The sequence below is a fragment of the Liolophura sinensis genome, chromosome 9 (assembly GCF_032854445.1).
Source record: "Liolophura sinensis isolate JHLJ2023 chromosome 9, CUHK_Ljap_v2, whole genome shotgun sequence".
Taxonomy (NCBI): Eukaryota; Metazoa; Mollusca; class Polyplacophora; order Chitonida; family Chitonidae; genus Liolophura; species Liolophura sinensis.
The window spans coordinates 22,418,682-22,435,639 of NC_088303.1; the positions used below are offsets into that span (position 1 = coordinate 22,418,682).

The 16,958-nt window shown below is 39.4% G+C and overlaps 2 protein-coding genes across 2 annotated transcripts; one reads left to right on the forward strand and one right to left on the reverse strand.

The window, feature by feature from the left end:
* The first annotated feature begins 350 nt into the window (after positions 1 to 350).
* LOC135475707 (sialin-like) lies at positions 351 to 4,429 on the forward strand. Its single transcript, XM_064755640.1, has 6 exons — positions 351 to 404; positions 1,013 to 1,162; positions 1,529 to 1,658; positions 2,195 to 2,345; positions 3,516 to 3,606; positions 3,992 to 4,429. The coding sequence occupies exons 1-6, from the start codon at positions 351 to 353 to the stop codon at positions 4,427 to 4,429; spliced, it is 1,014 nt and encodes a 337-aa protein (XP_064611710.1).
* Positions 4,430 to 7,810: 3,381 nt separating this feature from the next.
* On the reverse strand, positions 7,811 to 16,822 carry LOC135475269 (snRNA-activating protein complex subunit 5-like). Its single transcript, XM_064755105.1, has 7 exons — positions 16,674 to 16,822; positions 16,291 to 16,386; positions 14,379 to 14,457; positions 13,607 to 13,702; positions 10,197 to 10,285; positions 8,569 to 8,616; positions 7,811 to 7,920 (listed from the first exon to the last, which is right to left on the reverse strand). Exons 1-6 carry the CDS (start codon positions 16,767 to 16,769, stop codon positions 8,599 to 8,601), a joined length of 474 nt encoding a protein of 157 aa, XP_064611175.1. The 5' UTR covers positions 16,770 to 16,822; the 3' UTR covers positions 7,811 to 7,920; positions 8,569 to 8,598.
* Positions 16,823 to 16,958: the final 136 nt, after the last annotated feature.

Sequence of the window (16,958 nt, forward strand, 5' to 3'; positions counted from 1 at the left end):
CACCGTTGTCGGTATCTCTATCACCATCATAACAGTCGTAGTCATTACCATCACTACCGTCGTCATCATCGTCATCATCAATGTCATGGCCATTGTCGTCATCACCATCATCATAGTCATCATTATCATTGCAATTATCATTGTCATTGTTCGCCATGATCATCTTTAAACTCTGATTAAACACTAATGTCGATTCGTTGACGATGTTGCTGTAAAATCACTTTTAACATCTTCACTAAGAGATGGCTTAGCTCATACTTTATAGTCTCAAATCAAAGACGGTTACCTGTTTTTCGTTCATGAGGTGTGGGAGTCTCAAGGCGGTACAACTTTAACTCGGCCAAATTGTTATGCATATCGATGTATATTTCTTCGCTGTCAGACAAGAGTTCAGGGTACCTCTGGTAAGCGTAATTTTATATTTGCAGGGGTTCTGTGTGTCCTTTGGTCCGTTCTTGTGTTGTTTCTCATATACGATTCTCCGGAAAAGCATCCAAGAATTTCAGAAGTTGAGAGAAAGTACGTCATCGATGGTTTGCCCAGCCTAAAAATTCCATCTGGTGAAAAGGTGAATACAAGAGCACGAGTTTCACGGAAGACAATATACAGCATTCCACAAATGTAAACATCTGCTTATCAAGATGAGATTGTACAAAATGACATTGTTTCATGCAAGAAAAACTAGCCTAAACTTGAAAACCCACATTTATTTATTTCGCTTGATGATCTGCATTTTAGAACAAGAATCTGTGGGTAATGACTTAGGATTGTCTTCACCATTCAATACTGAACACGAAATACTGCATACACGTCCAAGCATGTAAAACCTGTTCCCATGTAAATAGGAGAGCAAGGCAAAAAAAAAAAAAAGAAATCTGAGCTGGCAAGCCGGTAGTTTCCGAATAAGACATCTTTGAATAAGTCAATCTTCAACGATCAAATATGACGTTAATTAATGCAATGAATCGCAGTGTCAACCATTAACAATACGCTGTTTGTTTTCTTTTCACAGACACCCAGGACACCATGGTTTCAGATCATGACGTCATTACCTTTCATTGCCTGCCTCGTGATTAAATTCGCAGGTGCATGGGTGTTCAATGTCCAGACACTTAACCAGCCGATGTGGTTACGAGATGTCCTTATGTTTGACGTCACAAATGTACGTGGTCTTAGCAGATAAGCAAAATACATAAAGTTGTTTTTATGTTTCCTTAACAATTTAAGCACCGTAGTAAGCGACTTGCGTATTGTTGACGGTTTCACAGATTCAAATTATGACAGATTTAGGTCTAAATTTTATTATGAGTTTCCAGTTTTTAATCCAGGAATGAAAAGCGTACATGTTACCTTTCAAATTTTGACCAAAGTCAAAGTCTGGTTTTGTGGAATCGGGAGTGGTTTTGTACAGAAAGTTTCACTCACATAAACTTCTAATATAAGCTACTATATTCCTACTGCTGATTTAAGTTTTCTGAAGGAAAAGTAAAATAAACACATGATAAATGCTTATGTTTTTTCGATGCAGAATGGCATTTTCTCCGCCTTGCCGTACATTGGCCAGTTTGTGGGATCTCTGTTGTCCGGCGTAATCCTGGACGCTGCCAGTAAAACAGTCTGCTCAGCTACAAGAGTCAGAAAAATCACCTTTTGTGTCTGTAAGTATAAACGCTACAGCCTGCGTCATTTAGGCTCCGTGGATCATAATAGCCACAGCAGGGAACGTATGGGCCACAGCAGGGATTACATATAAGCCACAGCCTGGATCATGTAGGTCAGAGCCTGGATCATAAAGGCCACAGCCTGGAGCATATGGGTCACAGCCTGGATCATGTAGACCACAGCCTGGATCCTGTAGACCACAGCCTGGATCCTATAGTCCACAACCTAGATCATAAAGGCCACAACATGGATAAAGTAGGCCGTAAAATGCCTAAATGATAGTCATGATACAAGCAGCAAAACGTGTCAAAGAAATTAGAAAGGGAAGACGAGCACAGCTTTTTGTACATATTCGAACATGTTGTAACCATTTGCCATTAGGCTAGACCAGGGGAGGGTGGAAGTGTGTTAAATCCCATCCTAAAACAATTTCCTTTGATTCAATAGATAGATTAACGAAGACAATTTCATTTTCTCAGAAAAGTCACATTTCATGTATGGAACTGACATTCCTGTGTGGGATCTGTTGCAGGTTTGATCTTTCCCGGAGCCGCCATTTTCTCTCTAGCATTTCTCACGCACGAAGAGCGGGTGTTGGCCATTTGTCTCACGATCTTCACCACGACCATCTACTCGGCAGTTCCTGTCTCTCTCCGGCTGGTTGTCATAGAGATAGCTCCAAGGTAGCGGAATATTAGCAAAGCAACTCAAGACGTTGTCTTCAGTTACCTTCTTTATATACATCTAGATTAAACAGGGTGTCACTATGTGGTCAGTTGAATCAGATGCTTTTGTCAAAGGTAAACTTTGTTGGTAAACTCCCTAGTTGATGGGCAGCATGTTGTGTACCTTTACAGGCACATGTGTTGTCCCTGTTTGGATGCATATTCCTTACTGCAAATGTGCCACTCTCGACGATCGCTAAACATCACTGCCACCACTACAAACTTGATCTTCAGAGCCACTGCGACCCACGTAGGTTTTTTAATCTTAGCCTAAATGTGGGTGCCCTTGGGCGGAACTATTTAATCAGTATTCATCAATAAAATTGGTTTAGGTGTTGGTTAGCGTCATGTTGCAAATATTTTAAATAAATAGAATCATGTGAGCAAACTACTATTAGAAACAGAGGTTGAGGAAGAGTTTTTGCGCTTTCTGACATCACCTCCTGTCTCATCACCGTGGTTCAATATTTCTGTACAAAATTTGCTAGTGATGGCAGTGATATAAACCGATCGTAGAGAGCGATCCAAGTATCTTAAGGAGTATGGTTTGGATTAAGTGAATAAAATTCAATTCGGTTCGCAACCCCCCCCCCCCCCCCAGCGGTATTTATTTATTTATTTGATTGGTGTTTTACGGCGCACTCAAGAAGATTTCACAATATTTCAGACGTGCAGCTGAAATTCAACCGCTGGTGCACAAGGTACAGCATCAACTGCATTAAATACATAATTTCCATATTCCACTCTCTCTCATTGTTGTTGGTGCTTTGGTGGAAATAAGCTGTCAACGGAAATCGTAGGGTGGCTTGCGCAGGCTTACCAAATTTCTAAATCACACGTGGGACAGTTTGTCAGTAATCTGCCAAAGGGTTCTGGTTGAATCCGGGACTCTGGCTTACTCTACCAATAAAACAGACCGCCATAGTATAAATAAAAAAAACCCTGGTGCTAATCAACAATCAGATAAATAAATTACCAAATGAAGAATTAAAGCATCAATCGTAACTATTTGCTTTCTGGCTCAAAAGATGAAGTAAAAATCAAATCACTAAAATAAATAAATCAAACGGCAAGGTGACAGCATTTCAACTTCAGATGTTTTCATGCGTGCAACGACTAATACTTCAGGTATACGGGCATCTTGATGGGCATTGTAACCACACTGGGCAGTGTACCGGGCATGGTGGCTCCTTTGATTACATCTGTACTTACATACAAGGTAAGTCTTCCGTTCGTTGGGAAGTGAACTCGGCTCTAAATTTCACTTCATTTCAAACATTTGTGTTTTGTATATAAACGGCCATTTTATTGGTGCTTACGTTTGACCTTTCCATTCAAAGCAGGGTTATATATTGTACGAGCTTGAAGCAAGAGTAACTTCGGATTTAGTTACCCACTTAAATCAGCCTAGAGTGAACTATATCTGTCCTCAGTGAGATTAGGTAGGCTACCTTAATGGTAAGGATTTGGCACTAAATAAGCTTCATCGGCTCCTTCGACATAGGGCCTGTCGATTATAGATTCATGTACACGAACTTTTCAAATGCTTGATCAATTTGGATGGTTTTCAATCAATAAATCGGACACTGTTGAAATTGTTACAGGGGTCGGTTGATGAATGGGACGAGGTGTTCTTCATGTGTTCCGGGATGTACGTTGGGGCAGCACTCTTATTCTTGTTTTTGGGCAGTTCCAAAGAGCAGTCATGGGCCGGAAACTCTCAGAACACCAAGGTGACCACTGATGCTAAGAGTGACCTTAAAGAAGGCGAAGTCAAAAACTCGAAATCTGACAAATTCTGCACTGAAGATGAAGGCGGGAAAGGCGGTGTGAGAACAGAGAGTCTCAATTCTCAAAACAGTGACTTAACCTCGGATACCGAGTCCGCTCTAGCTTTGAAAGTAATAGACGATCCATGCTCTACAATCCACGGGCTTGAAAACCCGGGATTCACCAGCACGGAGGACGATGTGAGTTCTGCCAGTGAGCAGACGCCGAGAGACACTCTCTCTAACACAGCCGTAGCCACTACAAATCTCTGAGATCATTCTCTACCATGTTACATCTGTACATACACCTATATTTGTATAGGCTCTAAGCCGTTGTACATAATTTGTGACATTATCAGAAGCTAAAATAAGAAGGCACTTTATAATTTCATCTTCATGTTCTTGGCCTATCAGCCCTGAAATAACCTTCAGCCACTATGATACATGGTATCTATATATTATTGTTACTGTGCCTATCGTTTGATCAGTGTTATAAAAGAGCTGTACGTGGCAGGCCATGCAAGGGATGTTCAAGGTGGAACCACCCAAAACGTACAGGGGCTGACCTGCCAGTCTGCCTCACTGGTTGTTGCCAGTGTAAAGAACCTAAGGTTTAAAAAAACAATTTAATATGCAAATTTAGCAGCTAAATAAATATATTTTCCAGTGGCTTTTTTTCCTTTTTATACAGCCTTTTATCTCAACAATAAATTCACTGGTTTGTGATTGCACAAAATGGCAGCTTTTACACGTGTACAATGTTTTTGTAGGACCCAGTCTACTTGCCAGGTCTGTTATAATTACATTCTCTGTATCATAAACATTCTTCCTTAGTTCGTTACGTCGATGTTAATTTGAAACACGCCATGAACTTGTCAATGTGTTGCATTTTCGTACGCAATGGCGACTCGTGTCCATTTAATTTATTCATAAAATGTTATCGCTATGGCAGGAACTATGGACAAACTACATAGCTTTGGTCAGAATGACTTTAGACGTGTAGGGTTTCTAACTGGTGCATGACCTGTGTTTTACTCTGATCACAGCATCAGTGTTTATTTGCACACAATCAGTATTATTTCTGATTGTACTGAAACTGTTTGCTCGGAGTTTAACGTTTCCTTTCACATTATTTCGGTGATTTCAGACGAAGACATGAGACAAAAAGATTCTCTCAGTCACAGTACTCTTAACACCAAACACCAGACCAGTTACTGATCTATATCATTATATCCGTCAGTTAAAACGTCTTATATGGTCTATCTTGGAGCTGTGTCCATCTTACGACGTTATATGACACCAAGTAGGCATCTGGGGTTTTATGGCCTCCAACTGTATTGAAAGTAACATCAATAAATAATACCACCACAACCAGATTTAGAGGTCATGCTTTCTATATAATGCAAAACGCGTGTGGGACACCAAAAAGACTCCCCGATAAAAAAAATTACATGTCAAAGGCAAAAAACCGCTTCTGGAGTGGAACCTGAATATATTATCGTGACACGACAGCACACTTGGATACGTCACTGAGATATCGGTTACCCATATTTCGATCGTAAGCTGTGGATGGTCGTGGGCTTCTTCACACCATAATGCCGGCCGCCGTCGTAGATGTGAAATATTCCTGAGTACGGCGTGAAATACCAATCAAATAAATAAATAAGTCATATTTCTATCGAGTTTCGCTTTCACGTCAACGTAACACTGTGTTCTCCAGCTTCGCTGTGAGGGATGAAACTGATCTCAGACCAAATCGCAGAATACAGAAGGCATTTTTATGTAAGACAAGTCGTATAGGACTGGCATGCTTTGAAACAAACTGGACAGTATGCCATTACTTGCCTCCACCCAACATGTTACTTTAAGTTCCAAATGAGCTATTACGAGGGAACTGGCCGACAGATAAATCACGAACAGATAAATCAGCCCTGTTAAACTTGTTTTCACTTTGAAGTCATTTTGGTGATTTCTCTGTAAACATGAATAACTACATCAATATTTGGCAGCTTTTGATCGGTCTTCACAGTGTCAATTTAAGTGATGTGATATATGAACTTTGTCTTGGGTTTCCAACCTATTTACCAATATTTTGTGCTGCGCTAATCGAGCACCTTCTTACTGAACTTTATCTTGATTCCTCAGTCAACACGACGCCATCAGCCTACATCATGAAGTGTGGTAATGGCGAGGACCCCTGTGCTAAGATCACAGGGTGAAATGTCTCACCCCTATCTGAACCTTATACAAGTACCAGGAGGGCTCCTGTATGCTTTGGTCTTTCACCATTGCCTACGTCATGTCATGATGAATACAGAGTTTCATTACAGCAAACAGTCCCAAAATGTCATATCTGCAGTGTTGCCTCAAAGAAAAATAGTACCAAAAACACCACACTTCCACACAGGCGTGCCGGTCACAGCATATATATGTAATAATGGACATAGAAACCTTGCTATTTACAACAACAGCATGTTCCACTTTGAAAGCCTTGGCCGAATCAAAGTTTACTGGAGTATAAAAACAGACACTTTAACTCACTCTAAAGCAAAAGTCTACATTTTATCAACAATTCTGATTACACTCTGAAACATCCTGGATACATACTGATTATTTCCATGAAATAAGAAATCTCTGGGCAGTGTCACACAAAATTTTTACATAAACCAGCACTACAGAAGATGCAGCCAGGAACCATCACACAAAGATCTACCACAGGCTAGTTTTACACTAGCACACACTTCAAAGTTCATCCAGGTCAAAAGCTAAAGGTGGAAGGCTTATGACCTTTGTGGAGTTAACCTCGAAATATCTCAATGCCTCGAATTAAAAAGATTACGCGCTTTGTGAAATAAATACTCTAGGTCTATTGTGGTGATTTTGATGATTCTGCTGTGTCTGTAACCTGCAAGACAAAGAAAACAATTTGTTTGAGAAACAGTAACTCATTCAAATGCAAGATTTAAATGTTTCACTTAAACAGTAGATCAGAGACTTCTATGCGGGAAACTTGACTGTCTCATTTGCTTCACAAACTGTCAGACATCTTTTCTGTATCAGAGGACAGCTCATTCATTCCTATTAATTCCATCAATAGTAAGAACTTCAATTCACACCTCAAACATAATGACAGCTATCCTTGGAAAAGGTATGGATGTAACCAAGGCCGAGCTATTCAAGAGTGTATTAAAATTAATTTGAAACTAGCCTCAAACTTTCACAAACTTTTCCATGGTTATGGAAGTAATGGGGTGGTAACTGGAACGTATTACCACACACACCTTTGGCTAACTGTAATAAGTGAATAATATTTCCATAATGTTACTAAAAATACCTCTGTCATTGTAACAATATGCTAAATCACATGAAAAAAAGTTTCAAAAATACACTAATTCTTCTAAAATTTGGGACAGATATTAATAGTGTTGATTGGATAATATTACATTCCTTTACCAGCATTTTGGAAAAGTAAAGATCTGAGTATGTTGTTCATTAGATGGTCAAACCATGTGAGGAAAAAGAAACTCAATATTCCTGCTAGAATTACATATACATATTGGCTACAATGAGCAGACCTGGCATCCCAAATTTAGAAGAAATAGGGTACTCAAATATATGTTTTCTGAGATATCGGTTTCAGATAAACAACCTGACCTTCTTTCTGGTACCATGTAGTAGATAGGGACTCTGAAAGTCATGCTGACAATTTGAATAGCCCATGCCTAATCCCACACCAGCCCCAAACCCAACAGGCCAGGGTCTCCCTGAAAACAATTAACGATTGAAAAGGTGTGTCACACATGCACTAAGTCTACCTTCACAAAGGCCACCACTTCGACTGAAAGATAGTAACAAATTAAACAGTGTTTCATGTAAACATCAGTCTACCTTTAAACCTGAATCAATAAAATATTTATAGAGAGCTTTGTCCTGTTTTACTTTTAATTCCATTTCCAGAATCCAAGGCACAACCTTAGTACCGAGAGATGCATACACTAGCATACCAGCGTATTGCTATGAACCACACTCCACGTGACTATTTCTGATAGGGTTGCCTTCTTGTCTTTTATTGTTAGACAACATTTACCAAATTAACTTTCGATGTAGCTTAACAAGGGCCCGTCAAACACCAGGCTGCAGGGCCGTGACGCAATTTTACTGATGTCTCATCATGATGACATCACATTAAAGATAGATCCAGATGTACAGGTACATTACAATTGAAAGTGATACAATGTAACATTATAGACATTATGCCACAATGGAATGTTGACGTAATAATGGCTCCTGCTTCACACTAGCGCCATCTCATGGGATTGAAATCATTTATTTGATTGGAGTACATGTATATTTCACACATATGTAAATGTTGCCAGCATCATGGTGGGAGAAACCAAATATAAAATACTTACTCCTGAAGAAGACAACAGAAAACACGATTCCTAAACCCAAACCACTTGCTGTAAGAAAACAAAAAGCATAAATATCAACAAAAAGAACAGCTTCCTTTTTTGATAAAACTTAAAAACTGATTGAAAGTTAGTATTTACAGCATTTTAACACTGGTTCGATTACTTAGATACTACAGCTGTAATGGATCAATTAGCCTTAGAATGCTTTGCTGGTCCGGCTTTTCAGGTTAGTATATATCTAAAAATTTTTCAACCATTGATGGAAAATTTGTATAGAATGGAATGGATATTATGAGAAATATACATACAATAATGTCCCAGGTAAAATTCATGTCTTCAAACGAGCAAGTCGAAGGAATAAAAATACCTGCAAAACCTTTTGTGCCACGGCAAAGTCCGGTGAAATACATTCGCCAACAGCTTCAAGGTCATTTGCAAAATTTTTATCCCATCATGTGGCGTATATGAAAGATAATTCCACGATACTGTATCTCGTTTTTGTGCCCTACTTGAAGCTATTGTTTTCACGCTCTATAATGTCATTTTCAAAGCATCTGCTACTTCATACTTCTCCTTCACTCTAGAACAAGCATTCAAAACAACATTGTTGTTCACCTTTGTTAAATAAGCTTGTAAAAACAAGTAAGGTTGTAAAATATCTTTGGATGATGTCGTTTTCACAAACATGACTGATGTAAAAAGATTTATTTATTTATTTGATTGGTGTTTTACGCTGTACTCAAGAATATTTCATTTATATGATGGCATTATGGTTGGAGGAAACCGGGCACAGCCCGGGGAAACCCACAACCACCCACAGGTTGCTGCAGATCTTCCCACGTACGGCCGGAGGGGAAGCCAGCGACCGCATTGGTGAGTCTCCTGGATCATTACGCTACACTAGCGAGCTAACCAACTGAGCCACAGAGGCCCCGGATGTAAAAAGAGGTCAAACGAGTAGACATGGTGTCAAACGTGAGTAGCTCTAAACAGACCTTATTCCAAGTCTGACTGTTATTTTCTGAAGACCTATCAAATAAAGGATAGGGGCAATCGTTGAAAAATGTGAGCAAAACTCTCAACCTCCGGACTGACAATGTATTAATACTAAGTAATACACTAGGGATTTAGGCATTGTGTATGCGCATGCAGCCAGCTTTACACCTGGGGAGTCTGAACACTCATACTTTCAATGTGATAATTGGGCACACAAGATCTTCGGCGTGTTTGGGCTAAGGAAGGCATACATAAGCCATCCTTAGCTCTAGCGAACAGAAAAGGACTGAATGATTCACGCCAGATTTATGAACATGAAGCCGTGTCAAAGGATTAGTGAACATAAGAAAATAGCCAAACAGAGGTCAACTCCTTGCGAGGTGTTAACTATTTTTCCTAGGGTGTAAATATTACTTACATACAGAGAAAAACGTTGTTTTCAAAATAAGAAAGTGAGATGCAGATTTTATTTCAGCTTTCCAAATACCGGCAGCGAAATCTGGACCTCCGACTGTTTGAAAGTCACAGACTTGTCATCATGTGCATTACATCATTTTTTCTTTTGGACTTGTTAAAGACTGACATCCGTATTACGCTCAGTCACCAAAAACTGTCAATACGTTTGCACTTACCAACTTTAATTGCTGTGTCCGAAAGGCATCGGTCCCATTTTTCTCCGGGAATGTCTTCGGAACGAACTTTCTCTGCCGCCATCTTGTCGCTGGATAGTCAAAAACCCTGACTTAACAAAACGCCCTTAGTTCTATTCACAAACATGACAACGGACTTCATATTGCAATATCATGTTAAGTTATTTAGAACATACGTTTCCATAACAAAGATTCATGACTACCTTCATCAAAGTTAGTTATAATAAGGCTCCCATTTCATATAAAACATACAGAGCCTTGTTAAAACCAAATGTCAAATACGGTTTAGCAAATGCAAAGCCGGCCTGCTCAGAAATGAAGGTTGAAGGTATAGGGATTCTACCTATGTACGTATGTATGCATGATGTTATACGTCGTACTCGTGTAATTTTTCAGTCATATGACGACCAGGAGTCAGTAGGTGCATATATCAGGTGGCAGAGTTCCCTTGCTTCCTTGCCTTAACACCTCAGCGCTGAGTGTCCAGCGATTCAGCAACAAGTAGGCCTACCATACGTGCCATTTTACCAAGGTTTATTGGTATGACCTGGGACTAATATAACTTATCCACGGTAAGACGTATAATTGGCCTTGTGAATTTTAACCTGGAACGTCCACATTCGTTGAAGGCTCTTATACAAATGTCTGTTTCGGCTCATTTATTTATTGATTTATTTATACGACGACAACCAGTATTATGATGGGAGGAAACCAGGCAGAGCCCGGAGGAAACCCACGACCATCCGCAGGTTGTTAACAGACCTTCCCATTTACGATCGGAGAGGCGCCAGCATGAGCTAGATTTGAACTCACAGCGACCACATTAGTGAGATGCCCCTGTGTCATTACGCTGCGCTGGTGTTTCAGCTCATAGATTCATGATTGATTGTATGCATGTGTATGGTACTTGTAGTTTTTTCAATGCTTCATTTGGTTTCATGGTTAATCCACAATAAAACAAGATGATCTAATCCTACGAACATAATGTCCATTGTTGCTTGCTCATTGTTGGTAATGCTCTCACACATATACTCTGCCGTCTCTCCTTGCAGAAGTCCCTGTCCAATGTTGACCTATTTATGGTGTTGCCTCATTGAAGTCATGCTGAAGGCAGCAGGCAATATTATACTGACACCGGGCGGGCTAGCATCAGACCTATGTACTAGCCCGTGCGTGCTGAAGCAAGGTAATGCCAAGACTTGAGTCAGGTTCTCTGCGACTCGTTTTGGGATTGTGCCTCGGACCAACCCTCAACGAGACAGAGGGTTTGATCCAGTATATGCCAACGCAACAGATTGTTTATAAAGTTATCCACAATATCTACAGTTATACCCCCACTACCTGCCCAACACTGTCGAGCTTCATCTAAAAAGATGCACGTATAATCGACCTACATGCATGATAATCTAACCAGATGTTGTTGGTAGCGTACATTTTAAGTATACCCAATGGGATAACTTCGTGTTCTCTTTTAAAAAACACAAGCCCTCAAATAATCAAGCTGCTCGAGTTTGGCTCAAACATACCTAGTTAGATTATTATTTGATTTGTGTTTAACGCTGTGTTAAAAAAGTTTTTCACTTTATCGACGGATGAAACCAGAATGCCTCCATAGTAAACCACCAAGCTCCGCCAGGTACCTCCACTACAGCGAGACCTGGATTAGCAAACCTGGTCAGTGTGAAATCCTACATCGGTATTTTGTATATTTCAAGCGTAGTACATGTACCTGATTTGGACCTCATTTGGATATTAAAGTAAGCGCTTGCATCACCTCCTACATACACTGCGATGTTGAATTTTGAAGACACAAATCCGACATTTTTTTCGCGAAGTGCCTGTTTGAAACTCGATACATGTCAAGGTGTTTTCAGCGAGATTTAATGCTCAACTTGCTCATAGGTAGGGTAAGATTGGATACGTCAAATTTGAACAAAATATTTTGGTATTTATTTTTGATTGGTGTACTCAAGAATATTTCGCTTATATGACGACGGCCAGTATTATATTTTTGAGAAAACAGGGCATAGCCCGGGAGAAACCCATGACCATCCAAAGGTTCCTGGATTTTGCCTTCCCATGTTTGACAAAAGAGGAAGCCAGTATATGCTGGACTTGAACTGACAGCCCCTGGGTCACCATGCTGCGCTAGGACACTAACCACCAAGCCATGGAGGCCCCCTCCAAACAATACTTCCACTCCATTTAAAACCTGTTACAGGACTCCAAAAACACTGCCCAGAGCACAGTTCTGGCTCTGTAAACTTATCCTCACAAGAAGTATGATTCAATGGACTCTTCCTACTCATTGAAAGAAAACAAACTCTGCTTCATATTTCTATTTTCATTTTTCTTTTTCTGTATTTAATTTGCATACACTACTTTCATTTTCTGTTTGTGTAAGCTATTTATTTTCATAGAAAATTTAAACATCAACAAAAATAGGCCAATTCAATACATTCCAGTTTTTGTCCAGGTTATGTGACACCCTCAGTGGGACTCTCCCTTCAAATAAGATGGACTTATGATGACGGCCAAAGCTGTCAACACGTCACTGTAGAGTATCTTAAGCCATCATATCCTATTCAGTGGGTTTCTATCTTAAACATATGGCTTTAATATTGCACCTCTTTATATGCATTGAGTGATATATCAGTAATCTGGTGTTTAACGCCATACTTTTCGTTACAGGTGGATGACACTGAATTGCCCTGTCTAATATTAGTCACTGGCCTACAGTAACAAGAGTAGCAGCGACTTTCACCCATAGAGCACCAGTGGACAGAGTGTGCAGGTCATATTGGTGGCAGGCCAAGGACGTTTTTGTACAAACATAATGTATGATAAATATGAAGGCCCTACAAAGACTCTCCACAGTTTAATATTGTCATCTACATGTCGGCCCTCAGAAGAGTATGGAGTAGGGAAATTGTGCAAGTTGCCTGTCCAAAGCTGGTACTGAACCAACACTTTCGTTGTCTGATGATTCAAAGAGATGCATTTCAATCAAGCAGCCATTATATGTCCCTTTTTTTTTCCCAAATTAATGCAAATGGGATTTGTTTGATGATTTCCTTGGAGACAAATTGACTGTATGCCTTTATTGTTATAATAAGGTGCTAAAAAAGGATCTTCAATTTCACCAAGTTCTGACTGACTCAGCATAAAATGCAACCCGACTACAACAGCCCAGGCATCTCTACAAGCACAGACCAAGTTATCAGTTACAGTGTGTTACACATCCTGATCATTCACAGTCAGATAGGTCTGGATACATCAGCTCGGCTACAATCGTACATCAGAGCGAGTTACAGTGCTTTGTACCAGTCACATTGCCTTGTACATTATTGCCTGGTAGAACAAGCCAAATAGAGTTCAGCTGCTACATGTACCTTGTGTTGTCCTATGAGCTAAATCATTCATGAACATTGTCAACTCATCAGGCTCTTCTTCTGACTCTTCTTCTTCTTCTTCTTCTACTTGCATGTCTGGTAAAAGTTAAAAACCGTTATAATGACAGCTGAAAACCACAGTATTATTTGAATAGAATGCTACTTGAAATGCAGTAATAATTTCCACAAGGTAGCAAATGGACAAAGTGTGAAATCAGTTTTATTTATTTATTTACTAATTTATTTATTTATTTAATGGTGACCAGTAGGACTGTGACTCCATTTTACTGATGTCAAACATTCATTTTCAAGCTCATCTTTACTATGTCACAATAAAGACAGAAAGACCTTACTGCAGAAACTGTTGCACTGCAACAATGTACACGTTGTGCAGCATTCATTCTTTGACGTAAGAATATATCCTGCTTCACACAAGTGTCACCTTACGTCTTCCCATTGGTGTTTTAAGCCGTATTTTAAAGTTACTTCTCTAGAAATACATGTTACAAACATTGCACTTTAGTTTGCTTACCTGTCTGATCATTGCTTAGCATAACAAGATAATAATTTTTCATATATATAAAGGAGGTCAGTTTTACGGGTGTGGGACAATGAAGCGCCCAGGACAAACCACTGACCTCTGGCAAGTCAATAACAAACTTCCCTACGCCTGACATACAGATATGCACACCACATTGGTGGAAAGCAAGTGGTCTTGCAGACAATAAATAATTATTAATTATAATAATCAAGTAATAACAGATGTAAGTACCTTGAGTCTGTGTGACAGAGAGATCCAAAGTTTCTAGCTCTGTGTTATCTTCTGTGTTCTCATCCCCCTGTGATTGGCACTAAAACACAAAAACACTCAATGTTAGATCCTGTGTTCTCATCCCCCTGTGACTGGCACTAGAACACAAAAACACTCAAGGTTAGACCCTGTGTTCTCATCCCACTGTGACTGGCACTAGAACACAAAAACACTCAAGGTAAGATTCTGCATTCTCATCACTCTGTGACTGGCACTAGAACACAAAAACACTCAAGGTAAGATTCTGCATTCTCATCACTCTGTGACTGGCACTAGAACACAAAAACACTCAAGGTAAGATTCTGCATTCTCATCACTGTGACTGGCACTAGAACACAAAAACACTCAATGTTAGATCTTGTGTTCTCACAACAATTCTTATCTCACTGGCACTACAACACAAATGTGTCATTTTCTGTGTCCTCAACCTCTCACCATTCTGTGGTGACAAAAGTAATCTTTACCTAATGTTAGACAGTGCCATTGGCCACACAAGAATATTTCAACATTTGCAATGATATATAAATAATACAAGCGAACTGCAATAATAAAAAAATGAGACGAGATTTGCGTTTCTCAGGTACACATGCAGGTAGATGCTGAACAGATAAAAACCACTCATTTGCTCATGATTGTCATTACAATCCTGTATATGTATAATACACTACTCAAGGCATTCAAAAAATCCTCCATGAACACAAGTCAGTGGATGTATGATTAACATAAAAAAAACAAGTAAGACAATATTCTCTCAGCTGAAAACACACTATAGATCATCACATGGAAGTAACATTTGCTTGCTGTTTAAGCACCAGACTTCTTTTTTGCTGGTGTATCATAATACTGCACAGTGTTCTCTAGCACAATTCTAGACTTACCTTTACCAATTCGCTATGATTTAACCTGGCACAAGACAAGATTGCACTGAAGCATTTGCAGCACTCCATTAAAGTTATGCTCTGACTTTTAATACATGTATTCTTTGTAAAACCCACACATTTTGGTCACTGGCCTATCTTGTTATAAAGAAACCTGAATATAAATATCAAAACTCAATGTTTTCTTTCACTCCCATGTTTGGCTTCATTCTGACATCGGCATATCTACTTCAGAAAAATGCTGAATTCTATACCACTACCCATCCAGCACCCTTCACAAAATGTCAATTGTTGCTACTAAACCAGGCTGTCATATGTCCTGTCATCATCAGAATTCTATGGAAAATCATGAGGACAGCAAAACTTGCTACTGTAAGTTGTGCTGTATACTGGAAACCTTTATTTCAGGGGCTAATATTCAGCGTTTTCCTGGGGTAGATGGTCCAGCCTCCTAAAGAAGCCAAATGTCGCAGTGGAGAAAAATGTCCAGTCAGAAGTTTGATCTTTGGGTTTATTTCTAATAAGGTAGGCCTTTACAGTCTAGTCATAGAATTGTGCTGTTCTACAGAATCATTTTCACAAAACAAGCATATACACTTGCCAAGTTAAAGGATACAATCACATTTTATGGCAATGGTGGCAATCATGTTTATATAACATCTATCACTTCACAAAGATAGTGACATCAATTACAGTCAGGATGTTCTTACAGATTTAGCATATTTGTGACTTAAGAAGATGATCATCTTCTGCGACATAACTTATGATATCCAATAGTTCATGCATGGCTGCTTGTTAACCTCCCACATTAGTACATGAACACAGCTCTTTAATTCAACAATGTTAAATGTACTACTTCCATATTTTATATTTCAGACATTCATTTGGTTGGTCAATCGACATGGTAAATGTCACAATGTTAAATAAGGAGGCATGTCATTTAGCTCACTGTATTTACAGCGTCAATGTTCAGTTGTACTTACAGGTTTACATACCTTAGCCACAGCTGTTAATTCTGCATATCCTTCCTCTCCAGCCCGAGACCTCTCCTCATCTAACTTTGCCAGACTCATCAGAGCTAATTCTTCAATCTGACAAATTTTAGGACATATTATTGCACACAAAGACAAAAAAAAAAAAGATGATATCTCCATCATTAACGTGGTATGCTAATTGGTTGCAGGTTCATCAAATTTGGCTGCTACATTCATTGTTATAAGAATACATAGGGTTTCATCCCTACAAATTTTACTGAGAAAAGTAGTAAAACGATTTATTACAGAGCACACAACTTATTTCTTGAGCTTGTGACGAAGTTTAGGATCTCTATGATGGGCAGCTATTCAAATTTCATAATTTTTACAGGAGGGGAAAATACCTTTAATCTCTGTAGCTGGGCATTCAACTCACTGGCTATAGAGAGAAGTGTTTTTCTCTCTTCCTGTAGAGCCTTTATTTCCGAAAACGCCGCCATCGACTATTTTTGAATCAGTCAGCCACTGACTTTACGCTACACATTGCTTTGCTCCTTCCGCACGCTGAAGAATTCTGTTCAAGGGAAGTAACTTCTTCCAGCCCATTGTCCAACCTCAGGTACAAATATCTGGGAAGACATTGCTCCTGGTCAAGTCTGGTGTACAATATAAGACCCAATGTCAAGCTT